The sequence below is a fragment of the Trematosphaeria pertusa genome (assembly GCF_010094035.1).
Source record: "Trematosphaeria pertusa strain CBS 122368 unplaced genomic scaffold BU26scaffold_22, whole genome shotgun sequence".
In the NCBI taxonomy this organism is placed as follows: Eukaryota; Fungi; Ascomycota; class Dothideomycetes; order Pleosporales; family Trematosphaeriaceae; genus Trematosphaeria; species Trematosphaeria pertusa.
The window spans coordinates 457063-474579 of NW_022987233.1; the positions used below are offsets into that span (position 1 = coordinate 457063).

At 27.7% G+C, this 17517-nt stretch overlaps 1 protein-coding gene across 1 annotated transcript; it reads left to right on the plus strand.

The window, feature by feature from the left end:
* Positions 1–15889: 15889 nt before the first annotated feature.
* On the plus strand, positions 15890–17298 carry BU26DRAFT_524959 (kinase-like protein). Its single transcript, XM_033830391.1, has one exon. The coding sequence runs from the start codon at positions 16357–16359 to the stop codon at positions 17167–17169; it is 813 nt and encodes a 270-aa protein (XP_033676823.1). The 5' UTR covers positions 15890–16356; the 3' UTR covers positions 17170–17298.
* Positions 17299–17517: the final 219 nt, after the last annotated feature.

Consider the following 17517-nt stretch of genomic DNA (forward strand, 5'->3'; position numbering starts at 1 on the left):
TTTCTACCTATCTAACTTATTATTAGTTTAGCGTTTTTGTTATTATAAACGCTGTAAGGTTCTTATAGTCTAATACTACGTTAATAGAGTACTTAGCGTCTTCTAAGTATATTCTCTATTCTTTTATAGCTGCTATAATAGCTATAAGCTCTTTATTATATATATTATAGTTAAATTCTAGTACTAAGAACTTTCTTAAGTAGAAGAAGTATAGTTAGTATTTACTATCTTCTCTAGGTTAACTAAGGTATACCTCTAGAGCTTAGTCTAACGTATCTATTTTAACCTATATTAGTTTATTTTTATTAAACGTTTGTAGTAGTAGTATAGTAGTAAACGTTTATTTTAGTATCTTAAACGCTTATTACTATAGGTCTTTCTACCTAAACTCTTAGTTCTTTTTTATAATCTTTATAAGTAGAGTAGTAATCTATAAATACTCTTAGATAAACTTTTAGTAGTAGTTTGTAAATTCTAAGAAGAATTATACTTCTCTTACTATCTAGAGTATAGGCTAGTTTAGAACTACCTAGACCTTATCTATTTCTATCTAAATCTCTTTGTAGATTAGGTAGAATTCTAAGTAGCTAGTCTCTATATAGTAGAACTCGCTCTTATTAGAAGCTATTAGAAGCCTATACTCTCTAAACTTCTATAGTATTCTTTGCACGTAGTTCTTATATTCTTCTAATTCTCTCTTTAAGTATACAAGTACGTTGTCTAGGTAGACTATAGTAAACCTTTCTAGGTATTTATATAGAGCTACGTTAATTATACTTTAGAATATTACTAGTGTATTAGTAAGTCTAAATAGTATAACTAGATATTTATATAGACCTTCTCTTATTCTAAAGGCTATTTTCTATTTATAGCCTTTCTTAATCTATATTTAGTAGTATTCTTCTTAGATATTAAACTTTGTAAACTACTATACTTCTATAAGCTAGTTTATAAGTTCTAAGATTATAGGTAGTAGATATTAGTTCTTTTAAGTTACTTAGTTAAGCTATTAGTAGTTAATATATAACCTTAACTATCTATTCTTTTTTAGTATAAATAGCACTAGTAAGGCTATTAGGCTTTAGCTTTCTTAAATATATTCTTTTTATAGAAGTCTCTTTAAATATCTTTAGAGTTTCTCTCTTTACTTATAGCTAAGTAGGTATATTAGCTCTAGTTTTAGCGTAGCTTTATCTTCTATAGGTATCTTGTAGTTCTATAGTTTATATTTAGGTAGAATACTATTATTCTATCTATTAAATAATAACGTAAACTTCTTATAGTCTTTCTTAACCTTTTAAGGTAGTTACTCTATATTAGATTGTAGCTTTTATATCTATATAACGCTAACGTCTTAAGGTTATTTCTTTACTTATTTTGTTAAACTTGCGAATAATATTCTTCTAATCTTTATCTCTAGCTTTTAGTAAGCTTTTAGGTAGTATCTTACTCTAGCCTTTTATACTACTTTAGGCCTTTCTTAGAGTTCTAGCCTAATTTAACTAATATTAGAGTTATATCTTTGTAGCTAGTCTAGTTCTAGAAGTATGTCTATATTTTCTAGTTCTATAATATTATAGAATTGTTATTTCTATATCTCTTAGACATCTAATACTTGTGCCTTAGTTTCTAAGCAAATCTATTCTTAGCTAAAGGTAGGTAGCTAGTTATCTATAAGTTATACTTAGTATAGTTATTATTTCTCTTAAAATAGTATATTCTATAGTTTTACTAGGCTAGTAGAAATATATATTTTTACTACTCTACTATCTATATAAGCTATAAACCTCTTATTTCTTAATGTAGCTTTTACGCGTAGCGTTCTAGGTTTTAGAGTAATAATTTTGCTAATAGTCTAAATAGAGCTTTTCTAGGCTAGACCTCTACCTTAGAAGCCTGCTAGTTTTTTAATTTTAAAGAGGTAGTTAACGCTAATCTCTACTTCTTTTTTGCTATATATACTAGGCACCTTTCTAGTAAGTATATAGTCTAATATAGTTTTATATATTTCTCTTTTATCTTTTCTCTATAGTATAGGTATTTCTATTCTAGAAAACACTATCTATAATTAAGCGTATAGTAATTAGAGTATTATACTCTCTATTCTATAGTCTAGTACTATTTCTAATAGTATTAGCATTCTATAGCACACTAATTCTATAGTTTAGCATAGTATTCTTTACTATATACTTTCTTAACTAGCTTAGATATTACTATTCTGCTAGTTTCTTTCTTAGGTCTTAAGTCTATGTACGTAGCTACTTAGATCTTCTTGTTATCTAGCCTCTAGGTGCTAATAGCTATTTTAACTATAGCTTTTCTCTCTTCGCTATAGATTACTAAGAGGTAGGCCTAGTAGATATAGTTGTACTCTAGGTAGTTGCTCTTACACAGCTAATATAGTTTCTACTATAGGCGTACTTTAATTTTCTAGTTATATAAAAATAACCTAGAGAGTTTTTTTCTCTAGAATAACTTAGTTAGATATACTTTGTAGAAGAGGTTCTAGTACTTATCTCTTTCTACGCACCTTAGTTACTATTACCTAGCTTTTCTAGCCTTAGAATTATTTATAGAGAAACTCTAGTAGATTTTCTAAATATATAAGTATACTTCTTTATCTATAAGGTATTCTACTAATCTAGCTACTTTCTTAAGAGCGTCTAACGCCTTCTAGAATTCTTTATTAGTAAATAAGATATTCTAATATACGTGTTAGTAGCTTTATATATTATAGAATTCTACGTATATCTAGTACTATTATATATTAATACGTTATTAGATAGTTTCTAGAGTAAGGTATTCTATATACGCAAGGTATTCTAGTATAATAGCTCTAACCTTAGTTAAGTACTAACCTAAGTTAATCTTGTCTCTCTAGTATATTATATAGCTATTATTATAGTATACTATCTATATAAGCCTATTATAGTTCGCCTAAATTATTCTAACTATTTTCTTTTTCTTTAGGTATTCTTACGTAAAGTGTTCTTTTTTGCTATAGACTAGGTATAGTTCTTTCTTAAAGTACTATGCTTTTTTCTTATTTCTTAGAGTTTATTTTCCCTTTTATAGAGTTTTAACCTAATCTAGGTCTATAGAATCTCTCTAAAATATAGTCTATAGTTATTTTATTCTAACTATTAATAGTATAAAGTAGTCTCTACTCTATTAACGTTCTAGGTTTTATTTATACTACTAGTTGTTAATTTTTACTACTATCTCTATAGTATTGCTTAGGTTTTCTAGTTGTTTAGCGTGCGTAATGTTGTTTTTAACTAACTTCTTTAACTCTTTATAGAAGAGTTCTACTAGCGCGAAGTTATTCTAGTCTAGGTAAGCGCTTAGCTACCTAAATATTACTGCGTACTAGAATGCTAATCTAGTTTATTATAGTCTAAATAGCTTTTCTTAGACTACTTTATACGCGTTAACCTCTCTAAACGTTTCTCTAAGATGCTTTATAAACCTAGTCTAGCTTTTAAAAATTTTGTTTATAGACTATTATATTCTTTTTATATTACTCTTATTTTCTAGCTAGTTTAATATGTAGAGTTTAGTCTATATAAGAGCTTTTTCTTCTATGTTTATTATAGCTTCTAGAATCTTATCTTTATTCTATAGAAATACTATAGTATTATATTATAGATAGAGCTCTATAGCTACTAGAAATACGTTAAGGTTTTCTCTCTTACTATTAAAGTGCCTAGGTAGAGTAATCTTAGCTTAGGCCTAGCGTTTTGCTGTAGCTAGCTCTTCTACCTATTAAACGCTTATTTTCTAGAGTACTATAATAACTTATTAGAGTTCTATAATCTACTTCTTTATAGTTAGCTTCTAGGCCTAGGTTTTTCTAGATTAGGTTCTAACTATTAACATAGTTATTCTACTCTTTAACGTTAGGTAGTTATTTTGTTATAAGCTGTTCTCTTAACTAAGACTATAGCTTACTTTTATAAGAGAAGGTAAGAGGTGTGCTTTAGGCTAGAATCTTTAGTAATAAAGAGGTAGAAGTAATAATACTATAAATTATAAGTTATAGTAGTAATTTAATAAATAAAGTAATAACTATAAGAAGCTATAAGAAGTAAGCTTCTTCTAGTTATATATATATGTCTTCTTAGCTAGATTAGGTACTAAGTCTCTAGCTTCTATAGATTGCTTAGATTAGAGTCTAATCCTCTAGATTAGGTTCTAATTCTCTAATCTATCTAATCTACGTTACGTGTCTCTAATTATTTCTGTAACTCTACACGTAATCTCTTGTTCTATAACTCTAGGCTTAGCCTACCGTTTTCTCTATCCTAGTTAGCTAGCCCTGTTTCTAATTCTGTAATTGTAACATATATATAGGTATTAGAAGAGAAAAGTAAAAAGAAAATACTACTTTAAACGTCTAAATTACTAGCCTATTTCTTTTTATCTAAATTAGTATTAGTCTTCTTAGCTATAGCTCTTTAATAAGTATACTCTTTCTAGTAAGAAGACGTACTAGTAGCTAGGCTTTTCTAAGCTATATTTATACTTAGACTAGCTAGAGCTAGTCTTAATAGTATAGTAGAGTTACTAGATAGACTAGACTATATAATAGTTAAAGCTAGGCGTGTACGTAGAGAAATAGTAAAGTTAAAGAAGTCTAAAGATAGAGAAGATAAAGAAGAAGAGGCTAGGTTATTATTAAAGAAGGTTACTAGGTTATTATTAAGCTAAACATAAATAACTCTACTATTTCTAGTCTAGAGAAGTATATTAATACGTTACCTCTTAGAAGATAAATAATCTAAGAAAGTAGCTAAGAAACCTAATTATAAATTAGAAGGCGTAGAATAAAGTTCTCTACAATAGTAGAGAGTAAGAATGTTAATAGGTAGAGAAGCTAAGATACCTAGAGCTCTTATTCTTAATATAATACCTAGCTTAAGCTTCTCTATAAACTTCTAATAAATAGTAGTAAGTAGCTTATTATAATTCTTATTCTACTTATTAGCTTACTACTTAATCTTCTCTTAAGTAGCTTATTAACTTTCTTAATAGCGCTACCTTTTAGAAGAAGAGAGCTAGAGGTCTATATTAAGTTAGTATTAGGCTCTAAAACTAGAAGTAAGAGAAGAGAATACCTTAGCTAAAAAAGTATTAGTAGGCTCTAAAGACTATCTAGTAAGGTACGTAAGTATCTTAATACTATAGCTTATTATTAGCTATTAAGAACTAAAAGTATAGCTAGTCTAGTCTTCTATAGGTTCTATATATAGTATTAGAATTACTAGAATATAGCCTAGAATTATAGTTAAGCCTTCTCTAGCTAGCTAACTCTAGAAGCCTAACTAGGTAATTTATATAAGAACTAGTAGTACCTTACTTAACCTTTAAGTATTCTAGATAGTATTATTATCTTAATACTATATTAGGTAGCTAGCGTATCTTCTTATTATAATAGAAAAACTAGAAGATAGTCTAGCTACTTACTAATATAGAGTTAGTAGATACGTTAAATAGAGTAAATTATATAGCTAGCTAAAATATAGTAAAAGAAGTAAGAGTAGAATTAATATAGTATTAAGAGTTTAAGCGCGTATAATAAAGAATTAATAAAATAAGCTAGATAAACACTATATTAACTAGGTGCTTAAGATAGACTATAACTATAAATTATTAGCTCTAATATACTATTAAATAAGAGAGAAAAACTTACTACTAGTTATAACTAATATATAAGCTAAGTAACTTTATAGCGTCTTAACTCTAAGTCTAGATAAGCCTAATTCTCTCTTAGAATAGAGGTCTAAGCTAGAAAGAAAAGAAGAGTTATTATTATTTAGAGAAGAAGTAGATAGAGTAAACTAGATGTAATAAGCTATTAGAAAGTAGCTTAAGAAGAAATTAAGTAGCTAGAAAGTAGAATATAGATAGAAGAGAAGAAAGAGAAAAGATAAATAGATAGAAGAAGGCGGGTAAGCTAGCCTAAATAGGTAAGAGAGATAAGAGTAGAGTTTCTAAATTTAGAAAGTATAGGTAAAAGAAATTATAAGAATTAAATAGTTACTCTAGTAACTATTAGAGTACTAAGTAAATATAGTAAGAGGTAGCTAGAAAGAAAAGAGTAGTAGATATATACTTATAAAATAAGTAAATAGAAAAGCTAGAATTAAAAAGATAAAAGATTATAAAGAAAGAATATATTAAATAGAAGCTTAGAAAAGACCTAATAAGTAGCTATATATTAAGTAAAAAGAATATTAAAAGTAAATACTTAAATACTAAAACTAGGTAGCCTAGAAGCTACTATATAAAAAGCTCTCTAATAAGCTACTAAACGCTAAAAACCTAGTAAAGTCTACTCTTTTTTATAATAGGTATAAGGCCTATAATTTCTACTATACTATTAAACTATAAATAGGCTAGACTATACTCTAATAAAGTCTTAAGATAAGCTAATTTACTTTTATAAGCTCTAAATAGTCTACTTACGTAGATAGAAAGGCTTAGAAAAAGGCTAGGCGTTGTTTTTAGAAGTAGTAAAGAAGTTATTATTAGAGACGTTCTTAACTATACTATATTTAAGTACTAAGCTCTCTTAAATTAGTATCTTATTATCTAATACTAGGCGAAGAGTAGAATATAGAGAGTAAGAGAATAGAGAAGTTAATTACCTATTAAGAGTAGGTAAAAGAGAAGAGAATAGATAGAAAGAAGAGCTAGAATTAGAGAGTTAAAAAAGAGAGCTACCTAATCGCGTAGGTAAGCTAGTAGCTAAAGATAGTAATAGATAATATATATATCTAGAATAAGGCATATTATAAAGCTTATAGAGCTCTAATATAGTATCTAAGACGCCTAGAAGATACGCTAGAATAGCTCTACGCTCTCTCTTATCTAGACTATAGAATAGAATAGTAAGTTATAAAGCTATATTAAGTTAATATTAGGCTCTAAAATAAGAAGTAGGTAAAAGAAATACCTTAGTTAAAGAAATATTCTTACTTTCTAGAACCTATCTAGTAAGATATATAAGTACTATTATACGCTATAGTATTAGGCGTAGAATAGAACTAGAAGTATTTAAGGCTATTTCTAATATAGTATTAGTATTATTTAAGAGTATTACCTAGACTAGCTTAAGAGTTATAGTTAAGCTAGCCTACTATAATAGCTTCTAGTAGCGCTATAAGGTATATAGAGTATAGACCTTTATTACTAGACTTATTAAGTTATTTAAGCTAGTATTATTACCTTAATACTATATTAGGCTACTAACGCGCTATAGAAGAGTAATAGAAGAACTTAAAAATTGTTTAATTACGTACTACTAGCTAGTTCTTATTCTTATAGTTCTACTTTATATATATACCTAACTCTAATATATATAGAAGAAGGTAGATAAAAATAAAGAGCTAGTAGTTAAAAGAAGAAAAAGTAATTAAGCGCTAGATAAAGATAATAAAGTCTATAGTAATAGAGCTCTTAATCTCTTATATAACTATAAATTATTAGCTCTAATACTTTATTAAAGAAGAAAGAAAAGATTACGCTAATATAGAAGCTATACCTAGAAGTTAGAACCTAATTACTTATTAGTAAGTAGATAATTATAGCCTTTACTAGAACTATAAGAATTAGACTTCTTCTTATTACTATTACTATTACTACTACCTATAGTACTAGAGGTAATAGAGCTAGGCGTCTAGTTAATATAGACGCTTATAATAAAGAAGTCTAATAAGAAATAGAGAGTAGAAGAACTAGAAGAAAGAGAGAAGAAGAGTAATAGAAAGAGTAAGAAGAAAAAGAAAAGTAGAATATAAGTAGTAGTAGGTAAGAGTAAGAGTAACTATTTTCGCGCTAGTATTAGAGCTAACTAAAAGAGGTAAGCGCGTAAATAGTTAATAAACTAAGATAGAATAGGTATAAATAGAGTATAGAAGAAAGTAGAAAAGAAGAGCTTAATAGAACTAAGCTTAAAGATAAAAGAGAAAAATATAGTATAGTACTCTAATAGTTACTAAAGCTAAAGTATTAGATTAGAGAGGTAAGGCTAAGAGGTTATATAATATATAGCTAGTAATATAGCTATATATAATTAATATTATATTAAGATATTAATTAGTAAAAAAAAAGGTATTTATATATTATATACTATACTTATTTAAATACTAATTTATTTCTTTCTAGCTTAATTATAAGTTAAGCTTCTTATCTACTTATTACTTAATAATATAAATAATATACTTATATACTACTATATTATACCTATATCTATTAGTAACTACTATAAGTATTATATACTCTATATTATAAAGCTAGCTACTAATATACTAATTATTCTTAGTTTCTTATAGTTATAGTAATATAATCTAGCTATTAATTAGACTTCTATATCTATAACTTTTACCTTCTAGTACTATATAGCGTACTATAGTTCTAATAGTAGACTAGTATCTATAGTACTATAATACTAAGCGCCTAGTAAGATCTTTACTATCTACTCTATATAGTCTCTATCTTAAATTACGCTTATATCTCTAGATTTTCTACTAGCTATAGAGAACTACGTTTCTATTCTAGATAAAAAACTACTCTTTCTACTAAGTTATAAATAAACTAAGTAGTTACTACTAATTACGCAAGACCTTTCTATAAAAACTAATAGCGCTTCTAGGTTAAACTATATTATACTATTATATAAAGATATATCTAAAGATATATAGAAGAAGAATATAAATAGAGAAAGCTAACTACTAGAAATTCTACCTAAGCTTACGCTAAGCTACTTATACTATTATATCTATAATTCTAGAGTAGATAAAGGTAGAATATCTAAATACTATAGTATAATAATTAGAAACACGTACTCTATAAAGAAAATACTAGCCTAAAAAGTAGAAGGTATCTAGCTCTCTATAGTATAGATTAGAAAAGAACTATAACTATAGCTTAGTATTCTAGTTCTAGAACTAATATATAGACTATATAAAGTACTTAAAATAGAAGATATTTATCTTTCTAAGGCTATAAATTTTATCTAATTCTATAAGTAGCTAGCTATTTAGGCTATTTAGATTATATAGAATAATCTAGATAAGATAGCTTAAGAAAGTAAGTAAGAGAAAGGTAATATACTTTCTAATTTTACTAAAGCTAAGTATTTTAATATTCTATTAGAATATATTAGTAACTAATTATATAATAAATTCTCTAGCTAATTCTATAATTTTTTAGATAATTACTAATAAGCTATTTATCTCTATAGCTTTAAGTAAATAGATATTAATAAATTTCTAGAAGATAAGAAGCCTTTTTCTAAGTTAGAACTTAGAAAGAGGCTACTAGAATAGCTATAGAATAAGCTAGTAGAATTTCTTCTCTAGAAAGCTAATAAGCTACTACTAATAAGAGCTTAGAACTATAAAATTAATATTATTCTAGAAAAAAAGCTACTATATTAGAAGAATAGGCTTTTCTCTACTAAGAAATTAAAAGTTATTAGAAAATAGCTAGATAAAAATCTAGATAAGAGCTTTATATATAAATCTTATTTATATTATACTATACCTCTACTTCTAGTAGTAAAACTAGGTAGAGAGGTATATATCTATTAAGACTATTAAGACCTTAATAATGTAACTATAAAGAACTAATATCTACTTCTATTAATTAGAGAAACGCTTAATACTCTATATAATACTAAGATATATACTAAGCTTAATATTATTACTATATTTAATAAGCTAAGAATTATAGAAGACTATAAATAGAAAATAGTCTTTATTATCTAATTTAGACTCTTTAAATTACTAGTTATACTATTTAGCTTTTATAATACGCTAGCCTTATTCTAGAACTATATTAACTACATACTTTACAATCTTCTAAACCGCACGTATACTACGTATCTTAATAATATTCTTATCTACTCTATAAATAAAAAGAACTACTAATAATACGTCTAAGACGTAGTTTAATAGCTTATTAATATAGGCCTCTAAATTAATATTAAGAAGTATAAATTTAAGGTTACTAAAATAAAATACCTTAGTCTTATTATCTCTCTAGAGAGAATCTATATAGATCTAGAGAAGGTCTAAACTATTTATATATAGATAACGCCTCTATATCTAAAGAACCTATAGAAGTTTCTTAGCTTTTCTAACTTTTATTAACGTTTTATTTAAGACTTCTCTAAGATATATTAACTACTAAACAAGCTACTACGCAAAGATACACTATAAATCTAGATAGATAAGTATACGTAAGCCTTTAAGACTCTAAAGATATTATTTATAATAGCTCTAGTACTAGTAATATATAACTATATAAAAAAGATAATTCTTAAAATAGATACCTCTAACTAGGCGTTAGAGAGCGTACTCTTATAGTATAATAATACTAGCGTACTCTACTCTATTATATACTTTTTAAGTAAGTATAATACTACTAAGTATAACTATAAGATCTATAATAAAGAACTTCTTACTATTATAAAGTTCTTAGAAAAGTAGTACTCTAAGTTATAAGAGACTACTAAACTATTTAAGATTATTATAGATTATAAGAATCTTAAATACTTTACTATAATAAAGATACTCTTTTAGAGATAGATCTACTAGTCTAAATTTCTCTTATAATTTAACTTCTATATTATATATTACCTAGAGAGTAAAGTAGTTAGACTAGACGCGTTAAGTTATATGCTAGGTAACTAATCTATAAAGAATAACCTTACTAATAACTACGTTAAAAACTAGATATAAATAATACTACTACTAGAAAGATTTAATAAAAAGGTTCTTATAAAGCTTCTTTAAAATACTCTACTAGACATAGTAGTACTTATTCTACTAGCTATAAATAAACTAATTAATAACCTATTATAGACTATATATAAGATATTAGACTTAGTATAGAAAATAATTACTATACTAGAGAACCTATTAGTAAAGCGCTAGCTAAAATACTTTTAAAGACTTCTCTAGGTCTCTATACTTAACTATAGAGTCTAATAAAACTATATTTAGTATAGAGATTATATATTTATACTACTAAATAATAAACTACGTACGTAGATCTTATACTATACCTATAATACTAGCTCTACTAGCTACTCTAGATAAGTTAAAACTATAAACCTTATCTACTATAACTACTAGTAGCTATAAATTTTCTATAATATTAAGACTTATATATAAGCCTATACTATATACGTAAGAATAAAGGTATCTAGACTCTTACTCTAGAGCTTCTTAAAACTACTACTAGTTCTATTCTAGGTATAGTCTAATATATTAGTTAACTATATTACTCTACTACCTAAGTATAAGTTATATAGTTAAAAATATAAACATATTCTTATAGTAGTCTACTAACTTATAAAAATATACTACTTTATCTCTATAATAAGAATTAATATAGAAGAGCTAACTAATACGTTTATTTTATAAATCTATTTACTCTATAGCTACTCTAATAACGTTATTTCTAATTATAGTATATAGTTTATCTTCTAGTTCTAGATATAGCTTTCTATCTACTTAGAAGTTATACTTAAGTATTTATTCTTATTCTATCTAGAGATAGATAGATAAATAGAGTAAGTTAATAGCTCTATTAAGATATACTTCTAGGCGTTTATAAACTTCTACTAAGATAATTAAGTCTAATAGCTACTACTTATAGAGTTTATAATAAATAATATTATATCTAAGACTATAGAGGTATCTCTATTTTTTATAAACTATAGCTTCTATCTAAGATTAGAAGTTAAGCTAGTATAACTAGTACTACTAAACCTATTAGCTATATAAAAACATAAGTTTTTTAGAGCTAATAATATAGCTAATTATTTTAGCTATATTCTATTCTAGCTAAAAGTACTAGCTATCTAGTCTATTACTTAGTATAAATACTATATAAATAAGAGACGTAAAGACGTACTATAATTTATAATAGAAGACTTTATCTATATTAATACGCGTAATATAAAGATAAATAGATCTATAAAAAAGAAAGATAATAAGCTTATAGAACTATATAAGGTACTAAAGATTTATAACTAATTATATATACTAGAACTTCTACTATATATATAAATTTTTCTAGTATTCTATAACTTACTACTTTATTTCTAGCATGCTTTTGTAGGCCTTCTAGATTAATAAGTAATTAATAAAGTAGAGTTACGCTATCTCTATAGAAGAGTTCTTAAAAGAGAGAATAGAATAAAAGAACTTACTAAGAAGTAGAAGTTTAATATAATATTAGACTACTATAATAAGTAACTAGAACTATAGTATCTTATTAAGTAGAAGAACTATACTATAATATAGTAACTAGCGTTAGATCTAAAGAGTTAGAATAATATATTACTAAGATTCTATACCTAGTATCTAGGTAAGCTAGACTTACTATAATAGGTAAAAAGGCTATAGACACTAGTTAGTCTAAATTTTTTATTATTTTATAAGCTATCTAAGACGTATAGCTATTTAGAAGAGAGGTACTATTATAGTACTAATCTATCTATATAGCTATATAATCTTAGCTATCTTAGCGCCTTAGTATAGTAGATATCTTTTCTATACCTTTATATCTTTATAGCTTAATATTATATAACTTATTATATATCTTAAATTCTTATTTCTTATTCGCGCTATAATAACTATCTTATTTAGATTACTTTAACTCTAAGCTACTTAAGATAAATCTAGATAAGCTATCTAACTTATTAGTATTATTTTTAACTACCTAGTATATTTATATATTATACTCTAGCTTACTATAGCGTCTATAGCGTTGCTAAGCTAGCTAGCTATTATATACTACTACCTCTTCGCGCTACTTTTTACTCTTATTCTAATCTATAGTCTCTCTTTAAGTAACTAGCTATAAGCTAGCTTTAATTATAAGAGTATTCTCTTTCTAAATTTACTTTCTTTTATATAAATTATACTTCTTTTTCTATACGTTAGCTACTTAAAGCTAGATAACTTTAGACTTTATAAGTACTAGCTAATATACTATTAGCTTATTACCTTTCTTAAGCTAATTAAGTAACTTAATAATATAAGTTAGTAATAAATTAAGATACTATATAATCTTTCTCTAAATTAGAGTTAATTATAACTTTAATTTAGTAGAATTACTAGATATTTTATACTTCTAGATAGTAGTATTATTAGTAGAAAGTATTAGTATATATAATTAAACTTTAAGCTTTAATACTACTAAATTTAGATTAAATAGAACTAAGCTAGTATTTCTAAATTCTACTCTAATATTATTATCTATAATTAATATATAAAAAGCTATATAAAACGTAGATAGAAACTTAGTTTTTATAATATAGATAATATAGCTATATATTAGAATTTTAACTTAGTAGCTATATACTATCTTTAATAGTAAGAAGTAGCTAAAGTTAAGTAGCTATAAAAGATAATATATAGAGCTAATTATTTATAAATAATTAGAAGGCGTAGTAAGTTACCTAATATAAGATAAAAGAGAGAGCTATACCTAATTAAAAAGACGCTAAGTCTATACAAGTAAGCTTCTACTAGTACTCTTAGCAAGAAATATTAAAACTTTAGAAAGCTAGCTATAGTTAGCTCTATAATAGCTATAAGGTATAGAAATTATAATATTATTACTATATATTATATAAGAATTACTTATAAATATATATAATAGCTATATAAAATTAAGTAAGTACGTAGCTAATAAAGTTATAGCTAGGTGTACTAGTATATCTAGTTATAGTTACTTTATAAGTTACTTCTAGATAACTCTAGGCTAGGTATACCTATAACGCCTACTAGCGCTATATTATTACTATCTATTACGCTAGAATTACTTAGAAATACATGTAATAGCTATATAAAGCTAAGTAAGCACGGCGTAGAGTATAGTTATAGATAGGCGCGTATAGACTAGCTAGCTAGCTATAGGTATAGCTTTCTAGATTTTAACTAACTCTAGTAACTCTAGCGCGCTAGCTATAGACGGCGTAGAATTTCTAAATTTTTAATATTCTATAGCTAGAGTACTCTATAGTAGCTTATAGAGCTATAGTAGGCTCTAATTAGTAGCTATACACGCTAGCTGTATATAGTAAAGCTAGTAACTAATACCTAAACTAATACTAAATTACTAATCTCTAACTTACTAATCTACGCTACTAGCGCTTTTAGGTATCTAAAAGCTCTTTATAGGTACTTATAACGCTTACTAGCGCTATATTATTACTACGTATTACGCTAGAATTACTTAGAAATACATGCGATAGCTATATAAAGCTAAGTAAGCGCGGCGTAGAGCGTAGTTATAGATTAGGCGTAGGTAAGCTACTAGCTAATTAGCTAATTAATTATCTCTAATTATACCTAATTCTAATTATACCTAATTACTTTTTAGTAGAGACGTTAGAGTCTCTAATTAGGTAATTTTTTCGTCTAAATTAGAGAATTCTACTAATTCTAATTAGGTAATTTTTTTATCTAAATTAGAAACTAAAGTTTTACTAGCGTTCTATAAACCTAATTATAATTACTTTACTTATACCTTACTACGTAATAATAAATATACTAGTATATAAAAAGCTATAATTTTATTCTTTTTATAGTACTATTAGAATTTAATAGAGCTATAGCTTTTATAGCTATTTAAAATTAATAAATAATATATACCTATAATATAACTCTTAGTATATATATTAAAGTACTTTAACTATATAATACTAACTTTATTTATTATTTAGCTACTTTTAGAGATAGCTATAATCTAGTTATATAGTAGCTAGCTACCTTTATACTATACTAAGAGATAGTTCTTATCTATAATAATAAGAAATAGTAGAATCTATATATTATCTACTACTCTTACTATTATAATTACTAAAATCTACTTATAATTATCTAGTTAAAAACTCTTTAGTTATAATTATCTCTTAGAGCTAGTAACTACTATCTAAGGTAATATTATTTTTATTATAAAGCTAGATTTATTAAAATTATACGTATCTTTATTAGTAATACTATACTTTACCTTTATATTATCTACTAGATTAAACTACGTCTAAATAATTATAGAATCTTCTTACTTTATTCTCTAATAGTTATACCTATAATTAAGCTATATTTTAAGCTCTAAATAGCGTATAATAAAGTAGTTTAGCTAGTTCTTATCTATAACCTTTCTTCTCTACTTAGTAAGTAGCTAATTAGCTATATCTTAAATAGTAGTAAGCTAGAGAGTAAATTCTTACGTATTTAGGTTAAGTATATAGTTAATTATTACCTACTCTTTATTTATAGTAAGCTTTATTAAATTAGATATCTTTTTACGTCTTTAAGTTACTCTATTATATTAATAGTAGACTTTCTTCTATAGTATATTATAGAGAGCTATAGTATATTATAAGCTTAGCTCTAAGTTTTACTAAATAGTCTAAAGTATAAGCTATATCTAGAATTTATCTAAAGTTAATTAGGCGTTTATAGAGAGCTTTATAATTAAAATAGTAGTATTTAGTAAGAGCTTAGTATTTTTAGAGCGTTTAGTAGTGTAGAGCATTTGCTAGTAAAGTATATTACTAGAAGAAAACTAGATTTTTTCTTAAAAGTTAGTTAAATACGTATAGCTTTTTAATTACGTAATATATCTTAGTGTAACTTTACTATAAGGTATAATATACTATAGAGAATATATATATAAATTTTTATAGAAAAATATTAAGGTTTTGCTTAGTTATTTAAGAAAACCTCGTAGATTCTTGTTGATTTTCCTTGCCAAGAAATCGTGGGGGGTTTCGGTGATAAAGTACGTTAGGTAATTTTTTCGTCTAAACTAGAAACTAAAGTTTAGCCAGCGATTCTGCGAACCTAAATTGTAATTGCTCCGCTCGTACCTCGCTACGCAATAACTCTCTCTACGGCGAGACTCGCTACTCTTTATATCGATTCGTTGATGTCCCCCGTTCGCCCTCCCATTCGGTCTCGATTCGCAGTTCCCCACATACCATCGTCTCCCGTCCCGCACCGATTCGAAACATCGTCGCGTCGACGGCAAAAGGTCGCCATTCTATCGCAGGGTCATAAACTTCCATCGCCAATTCTTGCGTAGGAAGGCGGGTTCGACACTAGCGAACCTAGTCGCCGTTAGTTCTGGCTGCATCCTCCCCGATCCGCCTTCTAAAACAACGTCCCCACGATCTCTGCGACCGCAATCTCGTCCACTGCCGCCTCCACCCCTAAATCATCGCTTCGCCAGCCCACCTCAACGACTTCGATCTTACCTTTCGCACGACCTAGCCCTATTGCACGACCACCATAGCACGGCAACCGCGCGGCGGGAGGACCATCACTCATGGCCTTCGCTTCTCTTCCTTATGAATACAACGTTTGGACACAAGACCCTGAGAATCCTCATCACTCATTCAGATATATTCAAGAGTATACACCACCTGGAGTGATTAAGCGTGTCGGTGCGGGTAGTTCAAGTGTTGTAGGATTACTTAAAGATGGTACTGTCCTTAAGTATCCTCTAGTAAAGGGCGAGGGTATGGAGAATCTTGCCGTCGAGAAGGCTATCTATGACGCTCTTGGCGATCATGAGAGGATTGTCCGATGTTTGGGCATTACAGAAGATGGGCTTAAACTGGAATTCGCAAGCCAGGGAAGCGTTACTGATCACCTGGGCAAAAATCCTGCACCATCCACGGCCTTTCGATTGAGATGGTGCCGGCAAGCTGCTGAAGCCGTCGCCTTCCTTCACACTAAGGGAGTCATCCATTGCGATCTTCACACGAACAACCTTTTACTAGACGCCGAACTAAACGTCTTACTCTCAGATTTCCAAGGCACGTTTAAAAAACTTGATGGCTACGCCATGGAAAGCGCTCGGTATTTTCTCCCACGGGAAGCGACTAGTCCGCCAAATGAAGTTTCGGACATATTCGCGCTCGGCACACTGATGTATACGATAATGTCCGGGATCGAACCGTACCCTGAGCTGTCAGATGCAGATGTGGAGAAGCGCTACCAAAGGCTGGAATTTCCTGAGACTAATGATATTGTCTGTGGGAGGATGATTCTACGATGCTGGAACAGGGAATATGCAAGGGCTGAGGAAGTGGTTCATGACCTTGTATATTTGGAGCAGCAAGCAATGGGGAACTGATTTCCAAACTCTCCTTTGATTTCGAATACTCTAACTACCGTAGAAACCGTCCCATTTCCCCTACTAGTTGGCTGCTCCGGCGCAACGAGAAAAAAAAGGGCTTTTATGACCAAGACAATCTGAAATATGCTGCACTTTGTTATTGATTTTCTCTCTACTAAAAGAAGTATTTACGAACTCTATGCAAGACATGCATCACATGGGACACGCTTTCTTGTAGATCCCATATGACGGTCTGGGATTGTGGTGCACGGTGATCCACATGGCAAGATTTTATAGTCGATCTTCGTGTGCCCGCAGGTGTATACGTATGTATAGACTTCTCGAACGCACATGCTGGTGAAGTAC